The sequence below is a fragment of the Lepidochelys olivacea genome (assembly GCF_965140295.1).
Source record: "Lepidochelys olivacea isolate rLepOli2 genome assembly, chromosome: 8".
NCBI lineage: Eukaryota > Metazoa > Chordata > Testudines > Cheloniidae > Lepidochelys > Lepidochelys olivacea.
In genome coordinates, this window is record NC_140418.1 from 1,340,510 (window position 1) to 1,368,280 (window position 27,771).

The following is a 27,771-nucleotide window of genomic DNA, read 5'->3' on the forward strand; positions in this document are numbered from 1 at the left end:
ACGGGGTGCTGCAGCGGACAGAGGAGGGGAGGACACAGGGGCGCTGCAGTAGAGGGGGAGGGGAGGACACGGGGGCGCTGCAGTAGAGGGGGAGGGGAGGACATGGGGGCGCTGCAAGAGATGAGGGAGAGGAGGACACGGGGGCGCTGCAGTAGAGGGGGAGGGGAGGACACGGGGGCGCTGCAGTAGAGGGGGAGGGGAGGACACGGGGGTGCTGCAGCAGACGGGGGAGGGGAGGACACGGGGGTGCTGCAGCAGACGGGGGAGGGGAAGACACGGGGGCGTTGCAGTAGAGGGACTTCCCAGGCCAGTCCCCACCCTGTCCGCCCAGCCTGCATTCCCTCGGCCCAGCCCAGAGCGCTCCATGCAGACAGTTTCCAATGCCTGCTTGTGCCCGGCTTTCCCAGTGACCCAGGTCGCCCCAGGTCAGGACCTGGCTCCCCGCTGGTCCCCACTCCCACCACCTTTGTGTCACCTGCCAGCTGGATCCGGGAGGATTCAGTGTCCTTGCAGGTGACGTGGTTATGGAGCACGGGGCCCAGGACCCCGCTGGCGGCCCCGGCCGCGGCTTGTTCCCATTGAGTTTCAGAGTGAGGCCTGGCCCTTGCCAGCCATGGGAGGTGTGGACCCTGCACTCACCTCGGCCGGTGGGATCCCTTCCGGGGGCCGGCATGCCAGCACGATCTCCTGCTCGATGGAGACCTCCCTGCCCATCGGCTCCTCCTCAAAGTTCTTCCTCAGGTCTGGAGAACAGGGCGAGAGAGCCGAGGCGACTGACATGAGACGCGCCCCCAGGCCAGGTGGCTCTGCCCACCGGCCGGGAACACCCGGACCCCCCGCTGCTGGCACAGAGCCCAGTAACCCTGTGCAGCCCGGGACGGCTGCCCGGGTGCGGGGATGCCAGACAGGTGCTGGCAGGGCTCCTCAGGAGGGCTCAGCCCGCTCGGGATCTGGAGCCAGGGAACGCCATGCCCCATGCCCAGGGGGAGGAGGGGCGGGCCGGGGCACTCACAGGCAATGCGCACGTAGGCCTTCTGGCTCTTGGTGGTCCCCGAGGAGCTCCAGGCAACGCACTGGCACCAGTATTCCTCCAGCCCAAAGATCTGCTCCACTTGCTGCCTGGAGATATCGATCCGGACGTCCAGGAGGGGCAGCCCTGGGTGCAGGCCGAGGAGAGAGCAGCGTGTCAGGGATCCGCCGCGGCAGGGCAGGAGGGTGACACGCTGGGGTGTCACTGCCCCTGCCCCCCAGACCTCACAGGGGCCAGCCCATTACCGAGCACATGCCCAGACGGGCCCCCTGAGGTCCCACGGCAGCTCGGCCCAGGGGCTCCCCCGGATCCACGGTGTTCATGGCGAGGTGGGTGCAGAGCTGTCATCCCATCTCCAAGCTGGGCCCCCGAGACCAGGGAGAACTGTCTGTCATGTTTTATGAATCCTGTGTGTGCCTCAGTTTCCCCTATATTGTGCATGGCTACGGGGTTGTGGGGAGGAGGGGGATAAGAGCTGGCTGGTGGGAGGAGCTAGGTTCTGGGCTGGCCAGGCTGGGCCGTGCTCTCACCTGCCTCTCTCTGGGCTCCCCTAAGGACTCCCTGTGCTGTGCCCGCTGCCTGCCCAACCGTAGCGCTGGGTGAGTGTCGCTGCAAACGCTGGGCGAGGGGCATTGCCCCCGCGGAGGGGACACGTCTCTCCCGGCAGCGTCTGGCTCAGCTGGACTCGCTGGGCAGAGCTCCCAGGGGGAGCCGGGGGGCTGGAGGCGGTGGAGTCTGAGGAGGCGGTGAGGCCGCGGGGCCCACCCTGGAGGAAGTGCCAGCAGGAGGCAGCGCGGCACTTTGGTGCGGAAAGGCCGATTTCCCGGTTCCCAGGCCCAGCCCCAGTTGTGCAGGGGCTGAGGGCACCTCAGATTGTGGGCACTGAAAGATGCCATGGCTGGGGCGGGGCTTTTTTCCTCAGGGGGTCTGGCTCCCTGGGAATCATCGAATATCAGGGTTGGAAGGGACCTCAGGAGGTCATCTAGTCCCACCCCCTGCTCAAAGCAGGACCCAATTAAATCCCCAATTAAATCATCCCAGCCAGGGCTTTGTCAAGCCTGACCTTAAAAACTTCTAAGGAAGGAGATTCTACCACCTCCCTAGGTAACGCATTCCAGTGTTTCACCACCCTCCTAGGGAAAAAGTTTTTCCTAATATCCAACCTAAACCTCCCCCACTGCAACTTGAGACCATTACTCCTCGTTCTGTCATCTGCTACCATTGAGAACAGTCTAGATCCATCCTCTTTGGAACCCCCTTTCAGGTAGTTGAAAGCAGCTATCAAATCCCCCCTCATTCTTCTCTTCTGCAGACTAAACAATCCCAGTTCCCTCAGCCTCTCCTCATAACTCATGTGTTCCAGTCCCCTAATCATTTTTGTTGCCCTCCGCTGGACGCTTTCCAATTTATCCACATCCTTCTTGAAGTGTGGGGCCCAAAACTGGACACAGTACTCCAGATGAGGCCTCACCAATGTTGAATAGAGGGGAACGATCACGTCCCTCGATCTGCTCGCTATGCCCCTACTTATACAGCCCAAAATGCCATTAGCCTTCTTGGCAACAAGGGCACACTGCTGACTCATATCCAGCTTCTTGTCCACTGTAACGCCCAGGTCCTTTTCTGCAGAACTGCTGCCGAGCCATTCGGTCCTTAGTCTGTAGCGGTGCATTGGATTCTTCCGTCCTAAGTGCAGGACTCTGCACTTGTCCTTGTTGAACCTCATCAGGTTTCTTTTGGGCCGATATTGAACAAAACCGGCCCCAGAACGGACCCTTGGTGCACTCCGCTTGATACCGGCTGCCAACTAGACATGGAGCCATTGATCACTACCCGTTGAGCCCGACAATCTAGCCAACTTTCTACCCACCTTATAGTGCATTCATCCAGCCCATACTTCTTTAACTTGCTGACAAGAATACTGTGGGAGACCATGTCAAAAGCTTTGCTAAAGTCAAGAAACAATACATCCACTGCTTTCCCTTCATCCACAGAACCAGTTTTCTCGTCATAGAAGGCAATTAGATTAGTCAGTGTGATACAGCATGGCCAGAAGGCAGCAGGAGAGTGATCTAGGAGAGAGACGTAAATCCCAGGATGAGGAGAAGCCTCATTCCCTGTAGAGGGAAGAAAGATTTCTATAGATTAATTAAAAGCACCTGAAGCCAATTAGAGCACCTGAACCTAGTCACCTAATAAAATCCCCCTGCTTCAATCAGCCAGGGGAAGGAGCAGGAGCAGTTTGAGCAGAGGAGAGTTTGGAGAAGTGCTGTGGCTGGCTAGAAGACCAAGACCCTAGGTAAAGAGACACCTGGCTTGTGCAGAGAGAGGGGGCAGGAAGCCCCACAAGCTGAAGAGGGAAGTAGCCCAGGGGAAGGAAGCACTAGTTCAAGTGGTTCACCACTATCCTTAGGGCCCCTGGGCTGGGATTGGAGTAGAGGGCAGGTCCCTCCCTCCCCACTCCCCTTCTCTGGGTTACTAGTGGGACAGTAGATACCCTAATTCAGGGGCAGGAAACTGCACCCTGAACCCCCCCCCCCAAGAAGAGGAAGCGTGGGGACCCATCACAATTGTACTGGCAATTTGCCACATCAGGCATGACTTGCCCTTGGTGAATCCATGCTGACTGTTCCTGATCACTTTCCTCTCCTCTAAGTGCTTCAGAATTGATTCCTTGAGGACCTGCTCCATGATTTTTCCAGGGACTGAGGTGAGGCTGACTGGCCTGTAGTTCCCAGGATCCTCCTCCTTCCCTTTTTTAAAGATGGGCAGTACATTAGCCTTTTCCAGTCATCCGGGACTTCCCCCGATCACCAAGAGTTTTCAAAGATAATGGCCAATGGCTCTGCAATCACATCCGCCAACTCCTTTAGCACTCTCAGATGCAGCGCATCTGGCCCCATGGACTTGTGCTCATCCAGCTTTTCTAAATAGCCCCGAACCACCTCTTTCTCCACAGAGGGCTGGTCACCTCCTCCCCATGCTGTGCTGCCCAGTGCAGCAGTCTGGGAGCTGACCTTGTTTGTGAAGACAGAGGCAAAGAAAGCATTGAGTACATTAGCTTTTTCCACATCCTCTGTCACTAGATTGCCTCCCTCATTCAGTAAGGGGCCCACGCTTTCCTTGACTTTCTTCTTGTTGCTAACATACCCGAAGAAACCCTTCTTGTTACTCTTAACATCTCTTGCTAGCTGCAACTCCAGGTGTGATTTGGCCTTCCTGATTTCACTCCTGCATGCCCGAGCAATATTTTTATACTCTTCTCTGGTCATTCGTCCAATCTTCCACTTCTTGTAAGCTTCCTTTTTGTGTTGAAGATCAGCAAGAATTTCACTGTTAAGCCAAGCTGGTCACCTGCCATATTTACTGTTCTTTCTACACATCGGGATGGTTTGTTCCTGCAACCTCAATAAGGATTCTTTAAAATACAGCCAGCTCTCCTGGACTCCTTTCCCTCTCATGTTCTCCCAGGAGATCCTGCCCATCCATTCCCTGAGGGAGTCAAAGTCTGCTTTTCTGAAGTCTAGGGTCCATATTCTGCGGCTCTCCTTTCTTCCTTGTGTCAGGATCCTGAACTCAACCATCTCATGGTCACTGCCTCCCAGGTTCCCATCCACTTTAGCTTCCCCTACAAATTCTTCCCAGTTTGTGAGCAGCAGGTCAAGAAGAGCTCTGCCCCTAGTTGGTTCCTCCAGCACTTGCGCCAGGAAATTGTCCCCTACACTTTCCAAAAACTTCCTGGATTGTCTGTGCACTGCTGTATTGCTCTCCCAGCAGATATCAGGGTGATTGAAGTCTCCCATGAGAACCAGGGCCTGCGATCTAGTCACTTCTGTAAGTTGCCAGAAGAAAGCCTCATCCCCCTAGTCCAGTGGTCTATAGCAGACTCCCACCACGACATCACCCTTGTTGCTCGCATTTCTAAACTTAATCCAGAGACTCTCAGGTTTTGCTGCAGTTTCATACTTGAGCTCTGAGCAGTCTTATTGCTCCCTTACATACAATGCAACTCCCCCACCTTTTCTGCCCTTCCTGCCCTTCCTGAACAGTTTATATCCATCCATGACAGTACTCCAGTCATGTGAGTTATCCCCCAAGTCTCTGTTATTCCAATCACATCTTAATTCCTTGACTGTGCCAGGACTTCCAGTTCTCTCTGCTTGTTTCCCAGGCTTCTTGCCTTTGTGTATAGGCACTTGAGAGAACTCGCTGATTGTCCGGCTTTCTCAGTATGAGGCAGGAGCCCTCCCCTCTTGCGTTCTCCTGCTCGTACTTCCTCCCGGTACCCCACTTCCCCACTTACCTCAGGGCTTTGGTCTCCTTCCCCCGGTGAACCTAGGGGTCCTCCAGAGGCTGTTCCAAAGCTGGGACGTAGCACCATCCAGTGGACCCCTGGCACCTCCCCCCAGCTCTGTCAGTGCCCCTCAGGTCCGACCTGCAGCCCCCGCTACCCCAGGCCTGGGCACAGCTGGCCAGCTATGTTGCTGCATCTCAGTGACTGAGGGGAGCTCAGACCTCTCCCCCTTGTTCCCCGGCTCCTCTCCCCCCGCGCAGAGTACTGCATACACAACCCACTCCCCGGTGTCACGGAGTGTGGGGGAGTCCAGGCCCTGCACCCCTCTTCCTGGGATTCACTGAGACTCTCAGCCAGCCAGTAAAACAGAAGGTTTATTGGACAACAGGAACACAGTCCAAGACAGAGCTTGTGGGTACCCCCAGGACCCCTCAGTCAAGTCCTTCTGGGGGAGCAGGGAGCTTAGACCCCAGCCCTGGGGTTCCCTGTGTTCCTCCACCCAGCCCCAAACTGAAACTAAACCCCCCCAGCAGGCCCCCTCCTGCAGCCTGTCTTCACATTCCCGGGCAGAGGTGTCACCTCCCCCTCCCCCTCCTGGCTCAGGTGACAGGCTCTCAGGTCTCCCATCCCCAGGGCACATTCCCAGGTCAACGCTCCCCCCTCCCTGCTGCCTCACATGGTCACATCTCTCCCCCCTTCGAGACTGAACTGAGCGGGGTCACGCTGACCAGTGACCTGGGGAAGTTCGGGGCCCCCTCTCCGGGACAGCGCATCCGCTATCAGGTTGGCCCTTCCCTTCACGTGGACCACGTCCATGTCGTAATCCTGCAGGAGCAGGCTCCATCTCAGGAGCTTGGTGTTGGCTCCTTTAATCTGGTGCAGCCAGGTCAGGGGAGAGTGGTCGGTGTAGACGGTGAAGTGTCGCCCGAAGAGATAGGGCTCTAGTTTCTGGAGGGCCCACACCATGGCCAGGCACTCCTTCTCGATGGCCGCGTAGTGTTGCTCCCGGGGTAGCAACTTCTTGCTCAGGTACACGATGGGGTGTCTCTCCCCCTTTTCATCCTCCTGCATTAACACCGCCCCCAGTCCTGTGTCGGAGGCGTCGGTGAACACCACAAAGGGCTTGTCAAAGTCTGGGTTTGCCAGAACTGGGCCACTGACCAGAGCCTCCTTCAGCGCCCGGAAAGCCTCCTGGCACTGCTCGGTCCAGACCACCTTGTCTGGCTTCCCCTTCTTGCATAGCTCAGTGATGGGGGTGGCTATGGCGCTAAAGTGGGGCACAAACCTTAGGTAGTATCCTGCCATCCCAATAAAGGCTTGGACCTGCTTTTTGGTGTGGGGAGCGGGCCAGTCTCTGATCACCTCCACCTTGGCTGGTTCCGGCTTTAGGCGGCCGCTCCCCACCCGATAGCCCAGGTAAGATACTTCCGCCATCCCCACCTTGCACTTCTCCGCTTTTACAGTCAGCCCAGCCCCCTGGAGTCGGTCCAGCACTTGTCTAACCCGGGACACGTTGTCCTCCCAGGTCTGGCTAAAGACACAGATGTCATCCATATACGCCATGGCAAAACTCTCCATCCCCCTCAGTAGCTGGTCCACCAGGCGCTGGAAGGTGGCCGGCGCTCCCTTGAGGCCGAAAGGCAGGGTCAGGAACTCACAGAGCCCCAGAGGGGTGATAAAGGCCGATTTCAGTCGGGCATCTGCATCCAGCAGCACTTGCCAGTAGCCCTTTGTAAGGTCCCTGGTGATAAGGTATCGAGCTCCTCCCAGCTTGTCTAGAAGCTCGTCCGGCCTGGGCATGGGGTAGGCATCAGATACAGTGATGGCATTGAGCTTCCGATAGTCCACACAGAACCGGACCGACCCGTCCTTTTTGGGGACCAGCACCACCGGCGAGGCCCAAGGGCTGGCCGATGGCTGGATCACCCCCAAAGCCAGCATGTCCCGGACCTCTCTTTCCAGGTCCTGAGCAGTTTTCCCTGTGACTCGGAAGGGGGAGCATCTTATCGGCGGGTGTGACCCTGTCTGCACCCGGTGGACAGTCAGATTAGTGCGTCCAGGCTGGTTGGAAAACAGCTGTCCGTACGGATGCAGCACCTCCCTGACCTCAGCTTGCTGGGCAGGGGTTAGCTGATCCGAGAGGGGAATTGTTTCCAGGGGGGAACCAGCTCCGGTCCCAGGGAATAGATCTACTGAAGGGTCATCTCCCTGCTCCTCCCACTGTCCACACACGGCCAACACCACATTCCCCCTGGCATAATATGGCTTCATCATATTCACATGGTACACCCGGCGGTGGTGCGCCCGGTTCGACAGCTCCACCACATAGTTTACCTCATTGAGCTGCTTGACGACCTTGAAAGGGCCCTCCCAGGCGGCCTGTAGTTTGCTCTTTCTCACGGGGATGAGAACCATCACCTGATCCCCGGTGGCGTAGGCACGGGCCCGCGCCGTGCGGTCATACCAGACCTTCTGCTTCCTCTGGGCTCTGGCCAGATTCTCCCTGGCCAGGCCCATGAGTTCAGCCAGTCTCTCTCGGAAGATCAGGACATACTCCACCACTGACTCTCCATCGGGAGTGGCCTTCCCCTCCCACTCGTCTCTCATCAGGTCCAGCGGGCCCCTCACCCTCCTTCCATATAACAGTTCGAAAGGCGAAAATCCGGCAGACTCCTGGGGCACCTCCCTGTACGCGAACAGCAGGTGAGGTAAGTACTTGTCCCAATCCTGCGGGTGCTGGTCCATAAAGGTTCTCAGCATCATCTTTAGCGTCCCGTTAAACCTCTCCACCAGCCCATTGGACTGGGGGTGATAAGCTGAGGCCCAGTCGTGCCGGACCCCACATTTCTCCCACAAGCACCGGAGCAGGGCCGACATGAAGTTGGATCCTTGGTCTGTCAAGACTTCCTTGGGGAACCCCACTCGGCTGAAAATGGTCAGGAGCGCGTCGGCCACGGTGTCTGCTTCAATGGAAGCTAAGGGCACTGCCTCGGGGTAGCGGGTGGCAAAATCTACCACCACCAGAATGTATTTCTTCCCCGACCGGGTCGTCCTGCTGAGAGGCCCCACGATGTCCATGGCCACCTTCTGGAAAGGCTCCTCTATGATGGGCAAAGGTCTCAAAGCCGCTTTCCCCTTGTCCCGGGCCTTCCCCACCCTCTGACAGGGGTCACAGGATCGGCAATACTGCCGGACCGTGGTAAAGACCCCGGGCCAGTAAAAGTTCTGTAGCAACCTCTGCCGGGTGCGCCGGATTCCCTGGTGCCCTGCGAGGGGGATGTCGTGGGCCAGGGACAGGAGCCTGCGGCGATACTTCTGGGGGACCCCCAGCTGCCTCCTGACCCCACAGGACTCTACTTCTCTTGTGGGAGCCCATTCTCGGTACAGGAACCCCTTCTCCCACAGGAACCTCTCCTGGCAGCCTCTCCTCATGGTCCGTCCCACACTGAGGTCGGCCAGGTCCCTGAGCTTCCGCAAGGAGGGATCTTTCCTCAACTCGGCCTGGAACTCAGCGGCTGGGGCAGGGACGGGGCCCGGTTCCCCCTCAGTGACCAGGGCTGAGGCCTCCGCCTCTCTGAGCCGTGCCCCTCGGCGCTCCCTCCCCACTAGGGTAGGGTCCTGCGCCTCCGGTGTGGTACCCTCCCCAAGGTCAGGGTGCAGTGCCCCTCGCCGGCTCTGGCTATGGGTCACAACCAGGGCGGTCTGGGGCTTGCTTGGCCAGTCCTCTAGGTCTCCCCCCATCAAAACTTCAGTGGGCAAATGGTGGTGTACCCCCACATCCTTGGGGCCCTCCTTGGCCCCCCATTTCAGGTGTACCCTTGCCACGGGCACCTTAAATGGGGTCCCGCCCACCCCTGTCAGGGTCAGGTGGGTGGTGCCTAACACCTACCTGATCTGGGGCCACCACCTCGGGCCGGGCCAGCGTCACCTCCGCGCCCGTATCCCAGTATCCATTGACCTTCCTCCCATCCACCTCCAGGGGAACAAGGCACTCTCTCCGGAGGGACAGCCCCGCGCCCACCCTGTAAACCGAGCACCCTGAGTCCAGAGCCTCCGGCCCTCTGGCAGAGCTGGCCTGGGGTACTCTTCCCTCCTGCGCAGGTGGTAAACTGGTAGCCCCCCTTTCCTGGGTCGTCTGCCCCTCGTCCAGCTTAGTCCCTACCCATTTAACCCTGGGTAGGTTGGGTCTGCTCAGTCTGTCCCTGAGCCCGGGGCACTGGGACCGTACGTGGCCTCTCTGGCCACAGTGATAGCAGCTCAGGTCACGTTGGTCCCCTCGAGCGGGTCGGAGGGGCCCGACGCCAGGCGTTCCCCTTGGGAGGGGGTTCTCCCTATTTCCCCGCTGGGAGGCCCCCTGGTGACTCTCTCTCTGCATCGGGGGGGGCCTGTTCTTTTGGGACTCCTCCCAGCTACCCCCGACCGACTGTTCACAAACTCGTCGGCCAGCTGCCCTGCGTGCTGGGGGTTCTCGAGCTTTTTGTCCACCAGCCACAGCCTCAGGTCGGAAGGGCACTGATCATACAGCTGCTCCAGTACGATTAGGTCCAGCAGGTCCTCTTTAGCTCGGGCCCCAGCTGTCCACTTGCGGGCATACCCCTGCATCCGGTTGGCCTGGTGTAGGTAGGTGACCTCAGGCGTTTTACGCTGACTCCGGAACCTTCTCCGGTACATCTCGGGGGTCAGCCCAAACTCACGGAGCAGGGCCTGTTTGAACAGTTCATAGTCCCCTGCCTCCGCCCCTGTCATTCGGCTGTACACCTCCACGGCTTTGGGGTCCAGTAAGGGGGTGAGGAACTGGAGCCTGTCTGCGGGGTCAACCCTGTGCAGCTCGCAGGCATTCTCAAAGGCCGTCAGGAAGCTATCTGTGTCCTCCCCCTCCTTCCGCTGGGCCAGGAAGCACTTATCAAAGCTCCTTGCAGTCTTGGGTTCCCCTCCCTCACTGCAGCCGGGGCCCCACTGCTCCTCAGCCTGGCCAGCTCCAGTTCATGCTGTCTCTGCTTCTCTTCATGCTGCCTCTGTTTCTTCTTCTCCTCCTGCTCATGCTTATGTTGCTTCTCCTCATGCTGACGTTGTTTTTCATGATCCTCCAGCTCCCTCATTTTCATCTCCCTCTCCCATTCCAGCCGCCTCCGCTCCAGGGATGGGGAGCTCCGCCAGGAGGATCCCCTGCTGGCTGCTGGGGTCAGGGTGCCCTTGGTATTCGCTGGGCTTCCCCTAACCCCTCCCCCAGGCCTAGGTAGGAAGGGTCTCGGGATGTCCTCGGCAGCAGTCTGACCCCTCCCAGCCCGGTCAGGCACCAGGGCCCACACTGTGTCCACTGGGCGGCTTCCCTCAGGGACAGGGATCAGGTCATCCAAGGAATCCCTCTCCTCCAAGTGGGCAATCAGCTGTTTCTTGGTGGACCTCCCGATGCGCAGCCCCCTCTGCCTGCACAGCTCCACCAGGTCGCTCTTCAGGCGTTTAGCGTACATCTCCGTGCTGGCCACTCGCAGGCTCGGCAGCTTTCTACGATTTCCAGGAAAAGCCCTTAGTGTGCCAGCCCTTCTTGAGGTCACCACCTCTTTGCCAGGGTCGAGCTGCAGACTCCTCTGCCCCTGGGACCACTCACTGCAATCCCCCGGGGGACCCTGTTACTGCAAAAGTCCTTCTCTCTGGTCACACACTCCCACGGGTTAACCGCCCCCGGAACCGTCTCTCTCTGAATCTTCAGCACGCCTGGTCTCCGTCAATCCCCCTTCGTTTTACTGTTCCCCAGTCACTTACTGCAGGAAGCGCCGTTCACGGGGTGCAGTACATCCCACCGCTGCCACCAGTTGTCACGGAGTGTGGGGGAGTCCAGGCCCCGCACCCCTCTTCCTGGGATCCACTGAGACTCTCAGCCAGCCAGTAAAACAGAAGGTTTATTGGACAACAGGAACACAGTCCACAACAGAGCTTGTGGGTACCCCCAGGACCCCTCAGTCAAGTCCTTCTGGGGGAGCAGGGAGCTTAGACCCCAGCCCTGGGGTTCCCTGTGTTCCTCCACCCAGCCCCAAATTGAAACTAAACCCCCCAGCAGGCTCCCTCCTGCAGCCTCTGTTCACATTCCTGGGCAGAGGTGTCACCTCCCCCTCCCCTCCTGGCTCAGGTGACAGGCTCTCAGGTCTCCCATCCCCAGGGCACATTCCCAGGTCAGCGCTCCCCCCTCCCTGCTGCGTCACATCCTCACACCCGCCTCCCTCTGACACAGGCTGGCTGTGGCACCAGCCCCCCCCCCCCCCCCCCCAGGACCCCTCCTGCCACACACAGGCCTCGCTGACAGCTGCTGTCCCCGCCAGGCTGCAGAGACACCTGCCCTCAGCCCGGGAGAGCCAGCAGCTGCAGGAGCAGATGCAGCCTCCAGCGGGGAGGAGGGACAAGCCCAGGAGGAGGGTGCAAGGACACTGGAGCAGGGCTTCCCCCAGCTGCTCTGTCCAGCCTGGCCTGGGCGCGGCCACAGGACACCCTCGAGCAGGGGGCTCCAGAACAAGCCATCCACACCCCGGAGTGGGCACAGTGTGGCCACCCCACGGACTTGGAAGAGGGAGTGGGAGGGGGCAGATGGGAGCCCCGCAGTTTGCAGGCCAGGGACCCCCTGCCGCTGCCTGTGTCCTGCCCCAGTGTGCCGTGCATGGCACGGCTCTGCACAGAGCAGCCCTTCCACTCCAGGGCCCCCCGTGCTCCGCCCTAGGGCCAGCAGGGGGCAGCGCGGCACTTTGGTGTGGAAAGGCCGATTTCCCAGTTCCCAGGCCCAGCCCCGGTTGTGCAGGGGCTGATGGCACCTCGGATCGTGGGCACTGAGAGATGCCATGGCTGGGGCGGGGCCTTTTTCCCCGGGCAGCTCTGAGTGGGACCGGCCGGGCTGGCATAGCCCGGTTCACAGGGGAGAAGCACAGCGCTGCCATTTAAGGAGACCCTCTGACTCACTGCCCCGGGGGGCTGCCCCACTCCTGGGCACTTACGCATTCACAGTGCAGGCTTCATACCCCCCACAAACCAGCCCAGCCCTGCATGCCAGGACACGGCACCCCCCAGGCTGTGCAGTGATGGGGCAGAGCCCACCCAGCTGTGCCGTCCTCCAGGCCTGGGCAGCGTCAGGCCAATGAGCCGACAGCAGGCTCTGAGCCAGGGTGTGATGCCCCGCAGTGCACCAAGGAGCTGGAGCATGGCCTGGCTGCCGGCAGGCTCCCTGTGCCACGGGACAGGCCTCGTGCTGCCAGCGAACGCAGGGTCCGGCCAGGTCGGGCCCAGAGCAGGAGCATGGGCTTGACCCACTGCCTTCCCCATGTAGCCATGGGACGAGCCCAGACACCCACGCATGCCGCACTCCCAGCCCAGCCTCCTCACGACATGGCGCACACACACCCCGGCTCTGCTGCCCTGGGCCTCTCCAAGGCTCTGGGACAGCAACTCCTGGGACTCCTCTCCCCTTAGGGCTCCTCCTTCCAACCCCAGCTCAGCCACCCCCAATCTCCCTCGCCCGGCCCCCACTGCTCCTCCAGCCTGACCGAGGCAGGCATGTCCCGATGTTACAGCCTGGCCACCCTGCACTGGGGGCACGTGTCACGCAGGGACCAGCAAACTCATCTCACTTGTGTCAGATTCACCCCAGACCTGGGGGTGCCTGGAGCCAGTGTCAGATCAGCCCAGCCCTGGCCAGCTCACGAGGTCTCCGATCGGGCACAAGGGGTGCAGGGCACCAGCTCTCCCTGCTTCCGGCCCTGGGCATGGCCAGCTGAAGGGGTTTCGCTGCCCTTGCTGATCCAGCCCCGATGCCCAGGCCCCAGCCCAGCCTGGCTGGCGCTGCCCTTACCGGTGCCCTGATCCGTGCTGCGCTGCGTGACGTGCTCGCCCTGGTGCACCCACTCCCCGTTGCACTTGAAGTAGATCTGGGTGGCGGGCGTCGCCCTGCAGGCCAGGCTCACGGGCTTGTTCTTTACAATGTAGACATCTTGGGGTTCCAGCAGGAAGCGGGGCAGCAGGTCCGAAGAGGCCCCCGGCATGGGGTTGGCCACTGTGGCGCTCTGCTGGGCACCTGGCAGGAGAGGAGAGAGGCTCAGAGCCCCCCAGGGACAGGGAGATGGTGCAGGGAGCCAGGCTGCACCCTAGAGTAGCCCCAAGGAGAGCATCTGGGGCAGCACCCAGCCTTTGGAGTCACCAAGTCCAGGGCCAGCAGGGACCCTGGGCTCACCCCATCTGACTGGAGAAGTCACAGGCCAGGGACAACCCAGAATCACTCCTAGAAAAACTCCTCAAATGATGGAGAATCCACCAGGACCTCAGGAAATCCCCTCCCTGTTAAAAATGGGCCGCTACTGCCAGTCTGAACTCATCTGCCTTCAGCTTCCGGCCCCTGGGCCTGCTCAGCCCTTTCCCTGTGGGATGAGGGGCCCATTAGTGAGTATTTGTTGCCCATGTAGGTCCTGACAGACTGAGACCAACTCACCCCACAACTTTCTCTTTGGTAAGCTAGATCGATGAATCCCCTGGAGTCTGTCGTGCTAAGGCGGGTTTCTAACCCCTTCATCATTCCTGGGGCTCGTCTCTGACCCCTCCCCACTTTGCCAACATCCTTCTTGAACTGCGGGCACCAGAACTGGGCACCGGATTCCAGCCGCGGTCGCACCAGGGAAAATCACCTCTCTGCGCCTACTCTTGATCCTGTCCCCAGCATTGCTCTGGGCACTCACGTTCAGGTGATTCTCCACCATGGCCCCCGACCTTTTTCAGAGCCCCGCCCCCACCCCCCGGAACGTATGGCCGCCGTTCCTGGCCCCTGGTGTACACAGTTACGTTCAGCCGTGTGCCGTGCAGCGTTCACGAGTGATCTGGGGGCTCTGTATCACTGACCTGGGCTCTTCACTACGTCCCATGCCCCAGGTTGGATGCCAACTGCCAGCTTTTTCAGGGGTGATTTTATGTCTTCTCCCAGGTCAGTGATGAAGACGTTCCATGGGCAGGGCCAAGAACTGACCCCGCAGGACCCCACTAGCATGCCCCTGCGCCGTGACAACCCCCGTTACAGTTACTTTTGGAGACCCAGTGCATGGCCAGGCTTTAAGCCACCTAATGTGGGCCACTTTCATTTTCTATCATTGTCGTTTTCTAATCAGGACGTCGTGTGGCACCAAGTCTCTGATGTCAACAGGACCCCCTCTGGGAACGGCCCCTGGAATCTCCTGAGCAAAGACACGAAGGGACTTTGGCAGGGTCTGGTTTCCATAACCACACGCTGATTTGCAATCATTACATTCCCTCGCTGGGGCTGGCCTCTCCGCCAGCCCCTCACGTGGAACGCCGTCTGCCCTGCCCAGAGACACATGCAGCTCTGCCGGTGCCAATCCAACCCAACCTGCTGCCCCAGCTCCGCGGTGCCCCTCAATCCCAACACGCAGCCCCCTGCTATCCCACACTGGTTGGGGACACGGCGTTTGCTTTAGCCCAGGATTTTCGCCTGGCAGAGCTCAGTGTGGACGCGAGGCTGCACGGTCTCGCTGTTTTACACCTGTCACCACTGCGGGCTCTGCCACCCTTCCTCAGCTTCGTCTGTGCAGCCCAGCTACGGCGAGGTTCCCAGGGCCGAGAGGCGCGGTGACAGCGTGACCGCCCCCCCGGGACAGCAAAGCCGGCAGTTACCGAGCGCAGATGCGGGCAACGGGCAGAGAGCACAGTGCCAGGACAGGGGGGTTCACAGACTCCTCCAGGAGCAGGCTCCGGGCAGAGCCTGGAACAAGCCCCCCCAGGGCTGGGTCACAGTCCTGAGTAGCTGCCTCCTGCTGCCCCAGCCGGCGTGGGGGGGTCACCTGGCTCCATCAGCTGCCCCCACCCTGGCTAATTCATCAGCGCAAAGCCCAGCAGGGTGTGACGAAGTGGGACTCTTCTTAATGTTTCCTCTGAATAATGTGGGGGTGCCTCGGTTTCCCCTAGGCAGTTCTTAATTATCTAGGAGGTGGGATAAGGGTGTATGATCGTTGCAGAGCCCTACAGGTGAGGTGTGTGCAGGAGTCTGGACACAGAGAATGGCCGACACCCTGTTTCCTGGCCACTGACGGCCTGGGCCCTTCCCTCCTGCAAGGTGAGAGCTAAAGGGCTGGAGAACAAAGGAATCCGGTGACCTCCTGGCCCGGGAAAGGGAAAAAGCCCAGAGGAGGAGAGGCTGGAGGGATATTCAGTTTGGGGTTGGCTGGGACATGGAGTGAAGGGCAGACGGGGTTGTCTGGCTCACGCCCCCCCAAAATGGACCTGGCTGAGGGGTCCTGTTCTCTGCACCTACAAGCTCTGTGTTAGACCATGTTCCTGTCGTCTAACAAACCTTCTGTTTTACTGGCTGGCTGAGAGTCCCGTCTGACTGCAGAGTTGGGGAGCCGGACCCTCTGGCTTCCCCAGGAGCCCCGCCTGAGCGGACTCGCTGGGGGAAGCGCACGGAGGGGCAGAGGATGCTAAATGCTCCGAGGTCAGACCCAGGAAGGTGGAAGCTGTGTGAGCTGTGTGTCCTGAAGACAGGCTGCTCACAGAAAGGAGACTTCCCCAGAGTCCTGCCTGGCTTCGTGGGGAGCCTGGGGACTCTGTGACACAGGGCACTCGCTGAACCCGGTTTCACCCCCAGGCTGCACTTAACGTCGTGTGAGCTGCAGGGGCCGCGACTCACTTCTCCAGCACCCACAGCGCTGGGCAGGCACCTGCTCATGCCACCACAGGGAGAGGTCAATGCCCATGCCTGGGCGGTGGAGCCGTGGGGGAGCCGGGCTGTGCTGAGCCTGGAGCAGCATCGGGGATCCCAACATGGGGGCTGCGTAGCTGGACCCCCCGGAGCCCACAGGGAGGAGCTGTTCCTTCACTGGGCAGCTCCTTCCCACCCCAGCAGGGAACTGGCCCCACCAGCCTAGGGAGGGGGCTCAGGAATGTCTGAGAGCCCCTGGGTGACAGGGCTGGAGTGGGGCATGGGATGCCCATTGCTAAGAGACCTGCACCTGGCCCCTCCCCTGACCCTCACGCAGCAAACATCTGTTCCTGGACACCCCCAGTCAGCCCATGCCTGCACCTGGACACTCCCCACCCCCCCGCACAGCACACTACCTCTCCCCCTTGGCCTGACCCCAGGGAACAGGAGTCTGGTGCTGCCCCAGCCAGGGGGGCATCCGTCTGTCTGTCCCCACAGCCCAGCCCAGCCCCCCCTGCACGCACCAGGCCAGCCCGCGGGCTGCCCAAGCCAGGGTCCTTGGCTGCAAGGGAGTCCCGCGGCCCAGCCCAGCCCGGCGTTCTCAGCCCCAGCTGGCTGTCAGCGCCAGGCCCTAGCTCAGACTCCCTAAAAATAGCCCTGCTGCGAGCAGGCCTGCGGGGAGCCGGGTGCCGTGGGGACAGAGCCCTTCCCTCCGGTGCCGGAAAAAATGCCCCAGCCAGCATTGCCAGCGTGGGTGGTGCGGAGGGCACGGGGGAGCACAGTGCCCCACACAGCCACCAGCCTGGGGCCGGGCTCTGGGCTCCCGTCCGGGGGGTGCCTGGGCAGGGGGCAGGCTGGGCACGGAGCACGGGCAGGTGCCTATGGGGCAGAGCGCGCCGTCTGTCCCTAGTGAGGGGAAGCTGTTTGCCTCACCCTGAAAGCAATGCCTGGGCCGGGGGGTCCCTGGGGGGATGGGGGAGTCGGGCCGAGAGATGGAGCTGGGCTCTACCACGGGGCTAAGAATGGGTGACGGGGGGGGGGGGGATCCAGTACCCAGGACCCCCCCATCTGGCTGCCTCCCCTCCAGTCAGCCCCCCGCCCCGGAAAGAGTTACTAAAACTGCCCTAAGCGGTTGATTAACAAATGATAAACTAGCGATTGTGGCTCAGAGCTGTAATTGCTGCTGCTAATTGGCTGGTTAGGATTTAATCAGCAATTACATGGAGTGCAGGGCAGTAATTAGATGCCTCCTTGCACAGGCCCTGGATCCAGCCCCTGTTCTCCCCAATCACGCACAGTCACTCAGAGGGGCCTGGGGCTGCACACACAGATGATGGGGGCCTAGAGTTGGGATACAGGAGGGTATACAGAGAGCCGGGGGGGGGGGGGAGCACAGACAGGCTGGGGACAGGGTGGGGATGCACAAATGGGGGGTCAGGACAGGGGTGCACAGATGGGGTGGGGCATGGAAGGGGCACACAGACAGGTTGGGGGAAGGACGGGGGTGCACAGATGGGGTGGGGGCATGGAAGGGGCACACAGACAGGTTGGGGGAAGGACGGGGGTTCACAGATGGGGAGGGGGCATGGAAGGGGCACACAGACAGGTTGGGGGCAGGACAGGGGTGCACAGATGGGGAGGGGGCATGGAAGGGGCACACAGACAGGTTGGGGGCAGGACAGGGGTGCACAGATGGGGAGGGGGCATGGAAGGGGCACACAGACAGGTTGGGGGCAGGACAGGGGTGCACAGATGGGGTGGGGGCATGGAAGGGGCACACAGGCAGGCAGAGAGCACAGTGCCAGGACAGGGGGGTTCACAGACTCCTCCAGGAGCAGGCTCCGGGCAGAGCCTGGAACAAGCCCCCCCAGGGCTGGGTCACAGTCCTGAGTAGCTGCCTCCTGCTGCCCCAGCCGGCGTGGGGGGTCACCTGGCTCCATCAGCTGCCCCCACCCTGGCTAATTCATCAGCGCAAAGCCCAGCAGGGTGTGACGAAGTGGGACTCTTCTTAATGTTTCCTCTGAATAATGTGGGGGTGCCTCAGTTTCCCCTAGGCAGATGGGGAGGGGGCATAGAGGGGGGCACACAGACAGGGGCAGGCCAGGGGTGCACAGATGGGGTGGGGGCATGGAAGGGGCACACAGACAGGTTGGAGGCAGGACGGGGGTGCACAGATGGGGAGGGGGCAAAGTGGGCATGCACATAGGGGGCAGGAAGGGGAGACTTCCCTGCAGTATATTTGTCTTTGCCCCTTTGCTGCGTTTGCCCCCAGCTCCCCATGGGGCGGCAGGCCATGGGGAGGGCTCTGAAGCAGCAAGGGGCCTGTCCCTGCCCCTCGGACACGTTGCTTGTGGGGCTGGTGGGCTGGGCTGGGCTGTGTGGGCGGCGCTGCCCCCTGCTGCCCCAGGCGCTGAATGGAAACGGGCAGCATGAGCCACGTGGCAGGGCCCAGCTACAGGGCGACGCCGAACGGGGTGCATTGGCGGGCAAGGCCCGTTATCGATCCTGATGCTGCCCGAGCCCCCCAGCCTCAGAACAGTCTGTGCTGGCTGGGACGGGGGGGGGGGGGCGGACAGCACGGGCAGTGCCAGGGACAGCTGTGCATAGTGGGAACGCTCAACTCCCCCCCTGTGGCCCCTGGGCCAAGCCTGAATGTCACGGGGTCCCCGGGCGATGCTCTGGAACTGCTCCCCATGAAGCCAGGCAGGACTCTGGGGAGTCTCCTCTCGGGGGGCAGCCTGTCTGCAGGACACACAGCTCACCCGGCTTCCACCTCCCTGGGTCTGACCTCGGAGCATTCAGCCTCCTCTGCCCCTCCCTGTGCTTCCCACAGCGAGTCCACCCAGTTGGGGTCCTGGGGAAGCCAGAGGGTCCTGCCCCCCAACTCCGCAGTCAGACGGGACTCTCAGCCAGCCAGTAAAACAGAAGGTTTATTAGACGACAGGAACAAGGTCTAACACAGAGCTTGTAGGTGCAGAGAACAGGACCCCTCAGCTGGGTCCATTTTGGGGGGCAGTGAGCCAGACAACCCCCTCTGCCCTTCACTCCATGTCCCAGCCAGCCCCAAACTGAAACTCCCTCCAGCCCCTCCTCCTCTGGGCTTTGTCCCTTTCCTGGGCCAGGAGGTCACCGGATTCCTTTGTTCTCCAACCCTTTAGCTCTCACCTTGCAGGGGGGATGGGCCCAGGCCATCAGTGGCCAGGATACAGGGTGTCGGCCATTGTCTGTGTCCAGACCCCTGCACACACCTGCCCTCTAGGGCTCTGCAACAATCATACACCCTTACCCCACCACCTAGAGACTTAAGAACTGCCTAGGGGATGGCATGCAGAACGCAATGCCATCCACAGCCTCAGAAACAACTCTGACATCATAATCAAAAAGGCTGACAAAGGAGGTGCTGTTGTCATCATGAATAGGTCGGAATATGAACAAGAGGCTGCTCGGCAGCTCTCCAACACGAGTTTCTACAAGCCATTACCCTCTGATCCCACTGAGAGTTACCAAAAGCAACTACAGCATTTGCTCAAGAAACTTCCTGAAAAAGCACAAGATCAAATCCGCACAGACACACCCCTGGAGCCCCGACCTGGGATATTCTATCTACTACCCAAGATCCATAAACCTGGAAATCCTGGGCGCCCCCTGACAGCAGGATTGTCTGGCTATGTAGACTCCCTCCTCAGGCCCTACGCTACCAGCACTCCCAGCGACCTTCGAGACACCACTGACTTCCTGAGGAAACTTCAATCCATCGGTGATCTTCCTGATAACACCATCCTGGCCACTATGGATGTCGAAGCCCTCTACACCAACATTCCACACAAAGATGGACTACAAGCCGTCAAGAACACTATCCCCGATAATGTCACGGCTAACCTGGTGGCTGAACTTTGTGACTTTGTCCTTATCCATAACTATTTTACATTTGGGGACAATGTATACCTTTAGATCAGCAGCACTGCTATGGGTACCCGCATGGCCCCACAGGATGCCAACATTTTTATGGCTGATTTAGAACAACGCTTCCTCAGCTCTCGTCCCCTAACGCCCCTACTCTACTTGCGCTATATTGATGACATCTTCATCATCTGGACCCATGGAAAAGAAGCCCTTGAGGAATTCCACCATGATTTCAACAACTTCCATCCCACCATCAACCTCAGCCTGGTCCAGTCCACACAAGAGATCCACTTCCTGGACACTACAGTGCTAATAAACAATGGTCACATAAACACCACCCTATACCGGAAACCTACTGACCGCTATTCCTACCTACATGCCTCCAGCTTTCACCCTGACCACACCACACGATCCATCGTCTACAGCCAAGCTCTGTGATACAACCGCATTTGCTCCAACCCCTCAGACAGAGACAAACACCTACAAGATCTCTGTCAAGCATCCTTACAACTACAATACCCACCTGCGGAAGTGAAGAAACAGATTGACAGAGCCAGAAGAGTTCCCAGAAGTTACCTACTACAGGACAGGCCTAACAAAGAAAATAACAGAACGCCACTAGCCGTCACCTTCAGCCCCCAACTAAAACCCCTCCAACGCATTATTAAGGATCTACAACCTATCCTAAAGGATGACCCAACACTCTCACAAATCTTGGGAGACAGGCCAGTCTTTGCCTACAGACAGCCCCCCAACCTGAAGCAAATACTCACCAGTAACCACATACCACACAACAGAACCACTAACCCAGGAACCTATCCTTGCAACAAAGCCCGTTGCCAACTGTGCCCACATATCTATTCAGGGGACACTATCACAGGGCCTAATAACATCAGCCACACTATCAGAGGCTCGTTCACCTGCAGATCCACCAATGTGATATATGCCATCATGTGCCAGCAATGCCCCTCTGCCATGTACATTGGTCAAACTGGACAGTCTCTACGTAAAAGAATAAATGGACACAAATCAGATGTCAAGAATTATAGCATTCATAAACCAGTCGGAGAACACTTCAATCTCTCTGGTCACACAATCACAGACATGAAGGTCGCTATCTTAAAACAAAAAAACTTCAAATCCAGACTCCAGCGAGAAACTGCTGAATTGGAATTCATTTGCAAATTGGATACTATTAATTTAGGCTTAAATAGAGACTGGGAGTGGCTAAGTCATTATGCAAGGTAGCCTATTTCCCCTTGTTTTTTCCTAACCCCCCCCCAGACGTTCTGGTTAAACTTGGATTTAAACTTGGAGAGTGGTCAGTTTGGATGAGCTATTGCCAGCAGGAGAGTGAGTTTGTGTGTGTGTGTGTCCCCGGGAATAAAAAAGGGGGTGGGGGAGAAAGCCTGGATTTGTGCTGGACATGGCCCACCTTGATTACCATGCACATTGTAGGGAGAGTGGTCACTTTGGATGAGCTATTACCAGCAGGAGAGTGAGTTTGTGTATGTATGGGGGTGCGGGGGTGAGAAAGCCTGGATTTGTGCTGGAAATGGCCCACCTTGATTATCATGACAGGTTTCAGAGGAGCAGCCGTGTTAGTCTGTATTCGCAAAAAGAAAAGGAGGACTTGTGGCACCTTAGAGACTAACCAATTTATTTGAGCATAAGCTTTCATGAGCTACAGCTCACTTCATCGGATGCTCACGAAAGCTCATGCTCAAATAAATTGGTTAGTCTCTAAGGTGCCACAAGTCCTCCTTTTCTTCTTGATTATCATACACATTGTGAAGAGAGTGGTCACTTTGGATGGGCTATTGCCAGCAGGAGAGTGAGTTTGTGTGTGGGGGGGGTGGAGGGTGAGAAAACCTGGATTTATGCTGGAAATGGCCCAACTTGATGATCACTTTAGATAAGCTATTACCAGCAGGACAGTGGGGTGGGAGGAGGTATTGTTTCATATTCTCTGTGTATATATAATGTCTGCTGCAGTTTCCATGGTATGCATCCGATGAAGTGAGCTGTAGCTCACGAAAGCTTATGCTCAAATAAATTGGTTAGTCTCTAAGGTGCCACAAGTCCTCCTTTTCTTTTTGCCTAGGGGAAACTGAGGCACCCCCACACGATTCAGAGGAACCATTAAGAACAGTCGGTGAGGATGTGACGCAGCAGGGAGGGGGGAGTGTTGACCTGGGAATGTGCCCTGGGGATGGGAGACCTGAGAGCCTGTCACCTGAGCCAGGAGGGGGAGGAAGAGGTAACACCTCTGCCCAGGAATGTGAACAAAGGCTGCAGAAGGGAACCTGCTGGGGGGGGTTTAGTTTCAGTTTGGGGCTGGGTGGAGGAACGCAGGGAACTCCAGGGCTGGGGTCAAAGCTCCCTGCCCCCCAGAAGGACTTGACTGAGGGGTCCTGGGGGTACCCACAAGCTCTGTTTTGGACTGTGTTCCTGTTGTCCAATAAACCTTCTGTTTTACTGGCTGGCTGAGAGGCTCAGTGAATCCCAGGAAGAGGGGTGCAGGGCCTGGACTCCCCCACACTCCGTGACACAGTCCCACTTCGTCACACATGCAACATAACAAGATGAATAAACCCCACTTCCTCACACTGAGCCAAGAGCAGCCCGGCCCAAGGGGTCGGCCCAGCGGGGGCAGAGGCAAGTCCAGATGCGCCCTGTGGCCCAAGGACCCTGCTCCAGTTTGGGCTGAGCCAGGCCCAGCAGGGGCAGCCGGGGACATCCCCAAGCCCCCCAGGAACACCCAGCCTGGTGGGGCGCCTGCTCTGGGATCTCTCGTCCCTCTGGAAAGGGCTCTGCCGAGGCAGCCCGGGTGGGGGGAGCCGGGCACCTGGCCCTGCAGGAGAGCTCTCCTCAGGCTGCTCCCCGACAGACCGGCCACGGGAGGCCTGCGCTGAGCCGGCTGCCCGCAGCCCTGCCCGCTCTGCCAGCCGGCCCCCCCGGGAGGGGACGCTGCTGGAGCAGAACCAGTAGCTCCCCGCTCCCAGCTGCGAGCCCCGGCCCTGCCACCCACGCATGTCTGCCACCAGGCGAGGCAAGGCACTGCAGCTAATTTCCACGGAGACATAAGCAGCAGCCCTAACGCGCGGTAATCCCCATCAGCACTCCACAGCCTCACCGGCAATTCATTCAATTAACCCCCCTGTTCTGGGGAGAAAGGCATTTCCTAGTCACAGATTTAACGACCCCCAGCTGCAGCCTGGGAAGCCGGGGACTCAGCCGCACGCACGCACACTGCGGTTTCACCCACATATACACACACTGCTGGCTTACACGCACACACACGCACACACACGCACCCATGCACACTGTGATCTCACACGCACGCCCACTGTGATCTCTCTCACACACACACACACTCTACGATCTCACACGCACACACACACTGCAGTTTCACCCATACGTACACACACTGCTGTCTCACATGCACTGCAGTCTCACACATGCTGTGACGAAGTGGGACTGTTCTTGATGTTTCCTCCGAATCGTGTGGGGGTGCCTCAGTTTCCCCTAGGCAGTTCTTAAGTATCTAGGGGGTGGGGTAAGGGTGTATGATCATTGCAGAGCCCTAGAGGGCAGGTGTGTGCAGGGGGCTGGACACAGAGAATGGCCGACACCCTGTTTCCTGGCCACTGGTGGCCTGGGCCCTTCCCCCCTGCAAGGTGAGAGCTAAAGGGCTGGAGAACAAAGGAATCCGGTGACCTCCTGGCCCGGGAAAGGGACAAAGCCCAGAGGAGGAGGGGCTGGAGGGAGTTTCAGTTTGGGGCTGGCTGGGACATGGAGTGAAGGGCAGACGGGGTTGTCTGGCTCACTGCCCCCCAAAATGGACCCAGCTGAGGGGTCCTGTTCTCTGCACCTACAAGCTCTGTGTTAGACCATGTTCCTGTGGTCGAATAAACCTCTGTTTTACTGGCTGGCTGAGAGTCCCGTCTGACTGCGGAGTTGGGGGGCAGGACCCTCTGGCCCCCCCAGGACCCCGCCTGGGCGGACTCGCTGGGGGGAAGCGCACGGAGGGGCGGAGGAGGCTGAATGCTCCGAGGTCAGATCTGGGAAGGTGGAGCCGGGTGAGCTGTGTGTCCTGAAGACAGGCTGCCCCCAGAGAGGAGACTTCCCCAGAGTCCTGCCTGGCTTCCTGCGGAGCAGCTCCCAAGCATCGCCCAGGGACTCCGGGACACATGCACACACACGGTGGTGTGGTCTCACACATGCACACTGCACGCAGGCCGCACTGCATGTCAAGTGACCAGAAAACACGCACCCTGCAGCCACCTGTTGCAAAGCACACACTACACATTAAACACGCGGGCACACCCATGCGCCCAGCACTGCCCAGCCAGAGCCCCAGACGTTCTCCTGCTCGGGCCAAGCAGCTGGCGAGTTACAGCCAGGTGCAAACCCAGTCACAAAGGTTTCAGTCAGCACAGCCGTAAAAGAACCTCAGCCCCGCCGGGCTGTGCCTGGCTCCCCAGGCTAACGGGCCAGTTGTTCTCCAGGGAGTGGGGCTTTGCTCACATGTGACATGAGTTTAGCAGTCTCTGCTCTAAGTCCCCACTGGACATCCAGCCACATCACTTAGACCAGTCCCCCAACGTAGCTCAGGAGAAACCCAGGCTGGGCTGGCAGCGGGGCTGAGGGGACCAGTGGAGCTGCCGGGGGGAGCCCAGGGCCCAAGCCAAGGAACTGCCCCAAATCCCTCCCAGAGCCAACCTGCCAGAAAACCTCCGGGTTGGATTTGCAGATTGCCAGCGACGGAGGCTCCCACGTGCCCGGTCAGTGGCTCTGGTGGTCATGGACCCAGTAACGTGGGTCTCTCACCGGCTGGTGCTGGGACCTTGGCCCTAGCTCAGCACGGGGGCTGGGCTTCCACAGCTACCTTCTCATGGCACGCAGCCGTCACGGGGTGGGCTCAGCTACCAGTGGCAGGGCAGCAGGATGGCAGTGCTGGGCACATGGACCCCACCCACACAGGGCTCAGCCAGCCACCCACAGCTCACAGGCACAAACATTCCTGCGGGCAGTGCCAGTCAGGGGAGCCCCATGGCTCCCAGACCAGCTTGTTGGCATCTCCCAGGCTCTGTCCTTGCTGCTCCCTGGAGACATGGCTCCTGGCAGCAGCCCCAGGCAGGGGGGTGCAGGGGGGCACCTGGTTGCTGCCCAGGGGAACGGACTCAGGTGGGACACGCGCCCAGTGTGGGAGGCGCCAGTCTCAGGATGTGCAGCTGGCAGAGGACCCGGCCTCATCAGGCCAGAGCTGCCCCCCCAATGTGGGGTTCCAGGTTCGCGTGGGGCTGGCACTGGAGAGGGCTTTGCCCAGAAACAGATGAATGGCTGTGCCAGCGGCCCAGCACTCCCAAGAGACCCTCCAATAACAACCCTCCTCACGCTGCCCCGTTGGCCCCCCTTCGGCCCCAGTGCTTAGCCAAGAGTGGCAGCCTGGCGGGGCTGTTCCCGTTGGGACAAGTCAGTGCGAGGAGTCTGCCTGCTCCAGGGGATACTGTGTAGCCACGAGGAACAGGCATTCAGACCCCGTTCCCTGGGACCAAACAGCCGCCCCCTCGCTATCCCCACACCCGCCCCTCCGGCAGGCTCTGTGCCCAAAGAGCTGCTCACTCTCACCCCTGCTTAGCTCACCCCGCCCGGCTGCAGCCCAGTCCTGGCCCCTGCCCTGGCACCCAGGGAACCCCTCTGCCCGCAGGCTCCGCTCCCTCCCCCAGCTGTTCTCACTACATAAAGGAGCTTGATCACCCTTCCCTGAGCCTGCAGGAGGGGGCTGGGCTCCCACTGACTTAATGAGGCCTGGGATTGTCTCTGGAGCTGACACACCTGGTGGCAGAACAAGCCCAAATCCCAGGGGTGCTGCAAGATCCCTCCAACATCCTGCACCGCCCTCCAGCAGCGCTCCGGGTCCCTCGCTCCAGTCCACAGACGGGGGCTGGGGGTGGGACCTCGTGTGGGACCATCTTCTGCGGGGGGAGAGCCAGGGCCACACGGCTCCCCGCAGGGCTGGGCCAGGTACTCCCAGCGGGCCAGCTAACGGCCAGGTGGGACAGATATTCCCGCCCCCCCGGGACCACCACAGCCACGACCACCCTACCAACAACCCTCTAGTCACCACAAGAAACCTCCAGCCGCGCCTGGCACGACGGGGCCCTGATTCGGGCGGAGAGCGGAGGCGGCTCTAACCCGGGCGGCTAGCGCCAAGCTCGAGGGCCCCGCGAGGGAAAGCCGCTGCCCCCTGCTGTGGGGTGACAGGGAGGGTGCCCCATGCTGGGCACTGCCCCACGTGGTCCCCGCTCGCCCTGGCGTTGGGCCCCAGCTCTGATTGGCTCTTCCTCCCAGCTCACCTGCCTCTGAGTCGCCATGGGAACAGGCTAGATGCTGTTGATGTCACCTTGGCGATAAATGTGAGCCGGGTTCCCTGCTGAGAGGCGGGGGTGGGTGGGGGTGTGTGTGTGTGTGTGGGGATGGAGAGGGCGGCGGGGCTGGCTCCAGAGCCTGGCGTGTGCGCTGCCCGCTGCTGATCTCTTCCATGCCAGGCTCAGGTAGGTGGAGCAGCCTGGCACTGGCAGCTAAATGGGTAACGGGGGGTGGGAGCCACTCTCAGCCCCTGCCAGGGCTAACGAGGGCAGCTCCAGCCTTAACGAAGTGAGGGGAAGAGAGTACCCCGCAGAGCCCAGCTCCCTGCCCACTGAGTGCTGGAGCCAGATGGGGCAGGAGGGACCAGTGCATGCCAGTCTATGAGGATCTGCCCTCCCCAGTGCAGCAAAAGACCCCCCACCATATCCCATTCCCAGCCCCCTCCTTAACTCTTGCAAACTTGCCCCAGTCACTCCCCCGGCCCTGCCCCCTTGCTGCCCCACAGGCTCCCCTCTGAACGGGCATCTCCATGCCCACCCGCATGGGGTGCCCGCCCCCATCCGGAGCTGCTGCTCCTTTGAAGATCTGCACTGAGCTGGCAATGCTGCCCACGAGCACAAGGCAGGGCCCATGGTGCTGGGCTGGACCCACTGGCTCCTTTTGCCAGGGGGAGGTGGCAAGACCTCCCCATTTCCCATTCATGCACTGCCCCCAGCATGCGGTGAGTGCCCAGCCACACACAGCACCAGCGGCCTCACCGGGCGGGGCGGGGGGGGTCCCCTGTGCTCCTCACTGCACAGAAACCTAATTATCCCTTGGCCCTGGGAACAGGCACCCGCCAGCCTAGACACAGCCCAGGAGCTGGGCCCAGGACCCTGCACCCTGGCCCAGCCCAGCCCAGCCCAGCCCCACTTCCCTCTCCCAGGGGCCAGGCAGCCTGAGGGCAGGAGGGGGATGGGACCCCAGACCCTGCTCCCCCTGCCCATGGCTGCTGCCCCCTCCCCTGCCTGGTCCCGCCAGCTGCTGCTCCACCCTCCTTTGTGCCTGCAGTGAGGGCTGGGCAGAGGCCCCACTGTGGGGCAGGGGCCTGGAGCTGCAGCCCCATGGGAGAGAGATTCAGCCCCCAGCAGGGCCTGAGGCCAGCAGGACAGGGCCAGCTCGTGCCCCAGCCTGCTCTGGCTCCAGCCACCCCCTCTCCAGTGCCAGGCTCTGGTGTCTACAGCTCGCTCCAGCCTGCGTCACCTCCTGGCTCACACGCTGGGGGATCCCAGCCCAGCCTGCCCCTGCCCCTCTGCCCGCAGCATGTGGCAGGGGCCGACCGGCCCCCGCCTGCCCATCGGTCAGTCCCTCGTGCTCCCAGCCAGGCTGCCTAGCGGCTAACGCCGGAGCACGTGGCTGCGTGTCCTCAGCCGGCCTTGGCCGCCTCCCTGGTGAGCAGCTGCCATGGAGCTGGCCCAGCGCTGCCTGCAACCCCCACGGCCTCCCCCGCAG

The 27,771-nt window shown here is 60.3% G+C and overlaps 1 protein-coding gene across 2 annotated transcripts in view; it reads right to left on the reverse strand.

Annotated features, from left to right (window-relative positions):
- Positions 1–27,771, reverse strand: part of UNC5A (unc-5 netrin receptor A) — a 71,704-nt gene that overhangs the window by 21,772 nt on the left and 22,161 nt on the right. For both annotated transcript variants that reach the window (XM_084635696.1, XM_084635695.1), the window contains exons 2-4: positions 13,156–13,377; positions 1,013–1,156; positions 640–743 (exon numbers count right to left, since the gene is read on the reverse strand). In XM_084635696.1, coding sequence (XP_084491822.1) covers positions 640–743; positions 1,013–1,156; positions 13,156–13,377 — 470 coding nt within the window. The remainder of the gene's footprint in view (positions 1–639; positions 744–1,012; positions 1,157–13,155; positions 13,378–27,771) is intronic.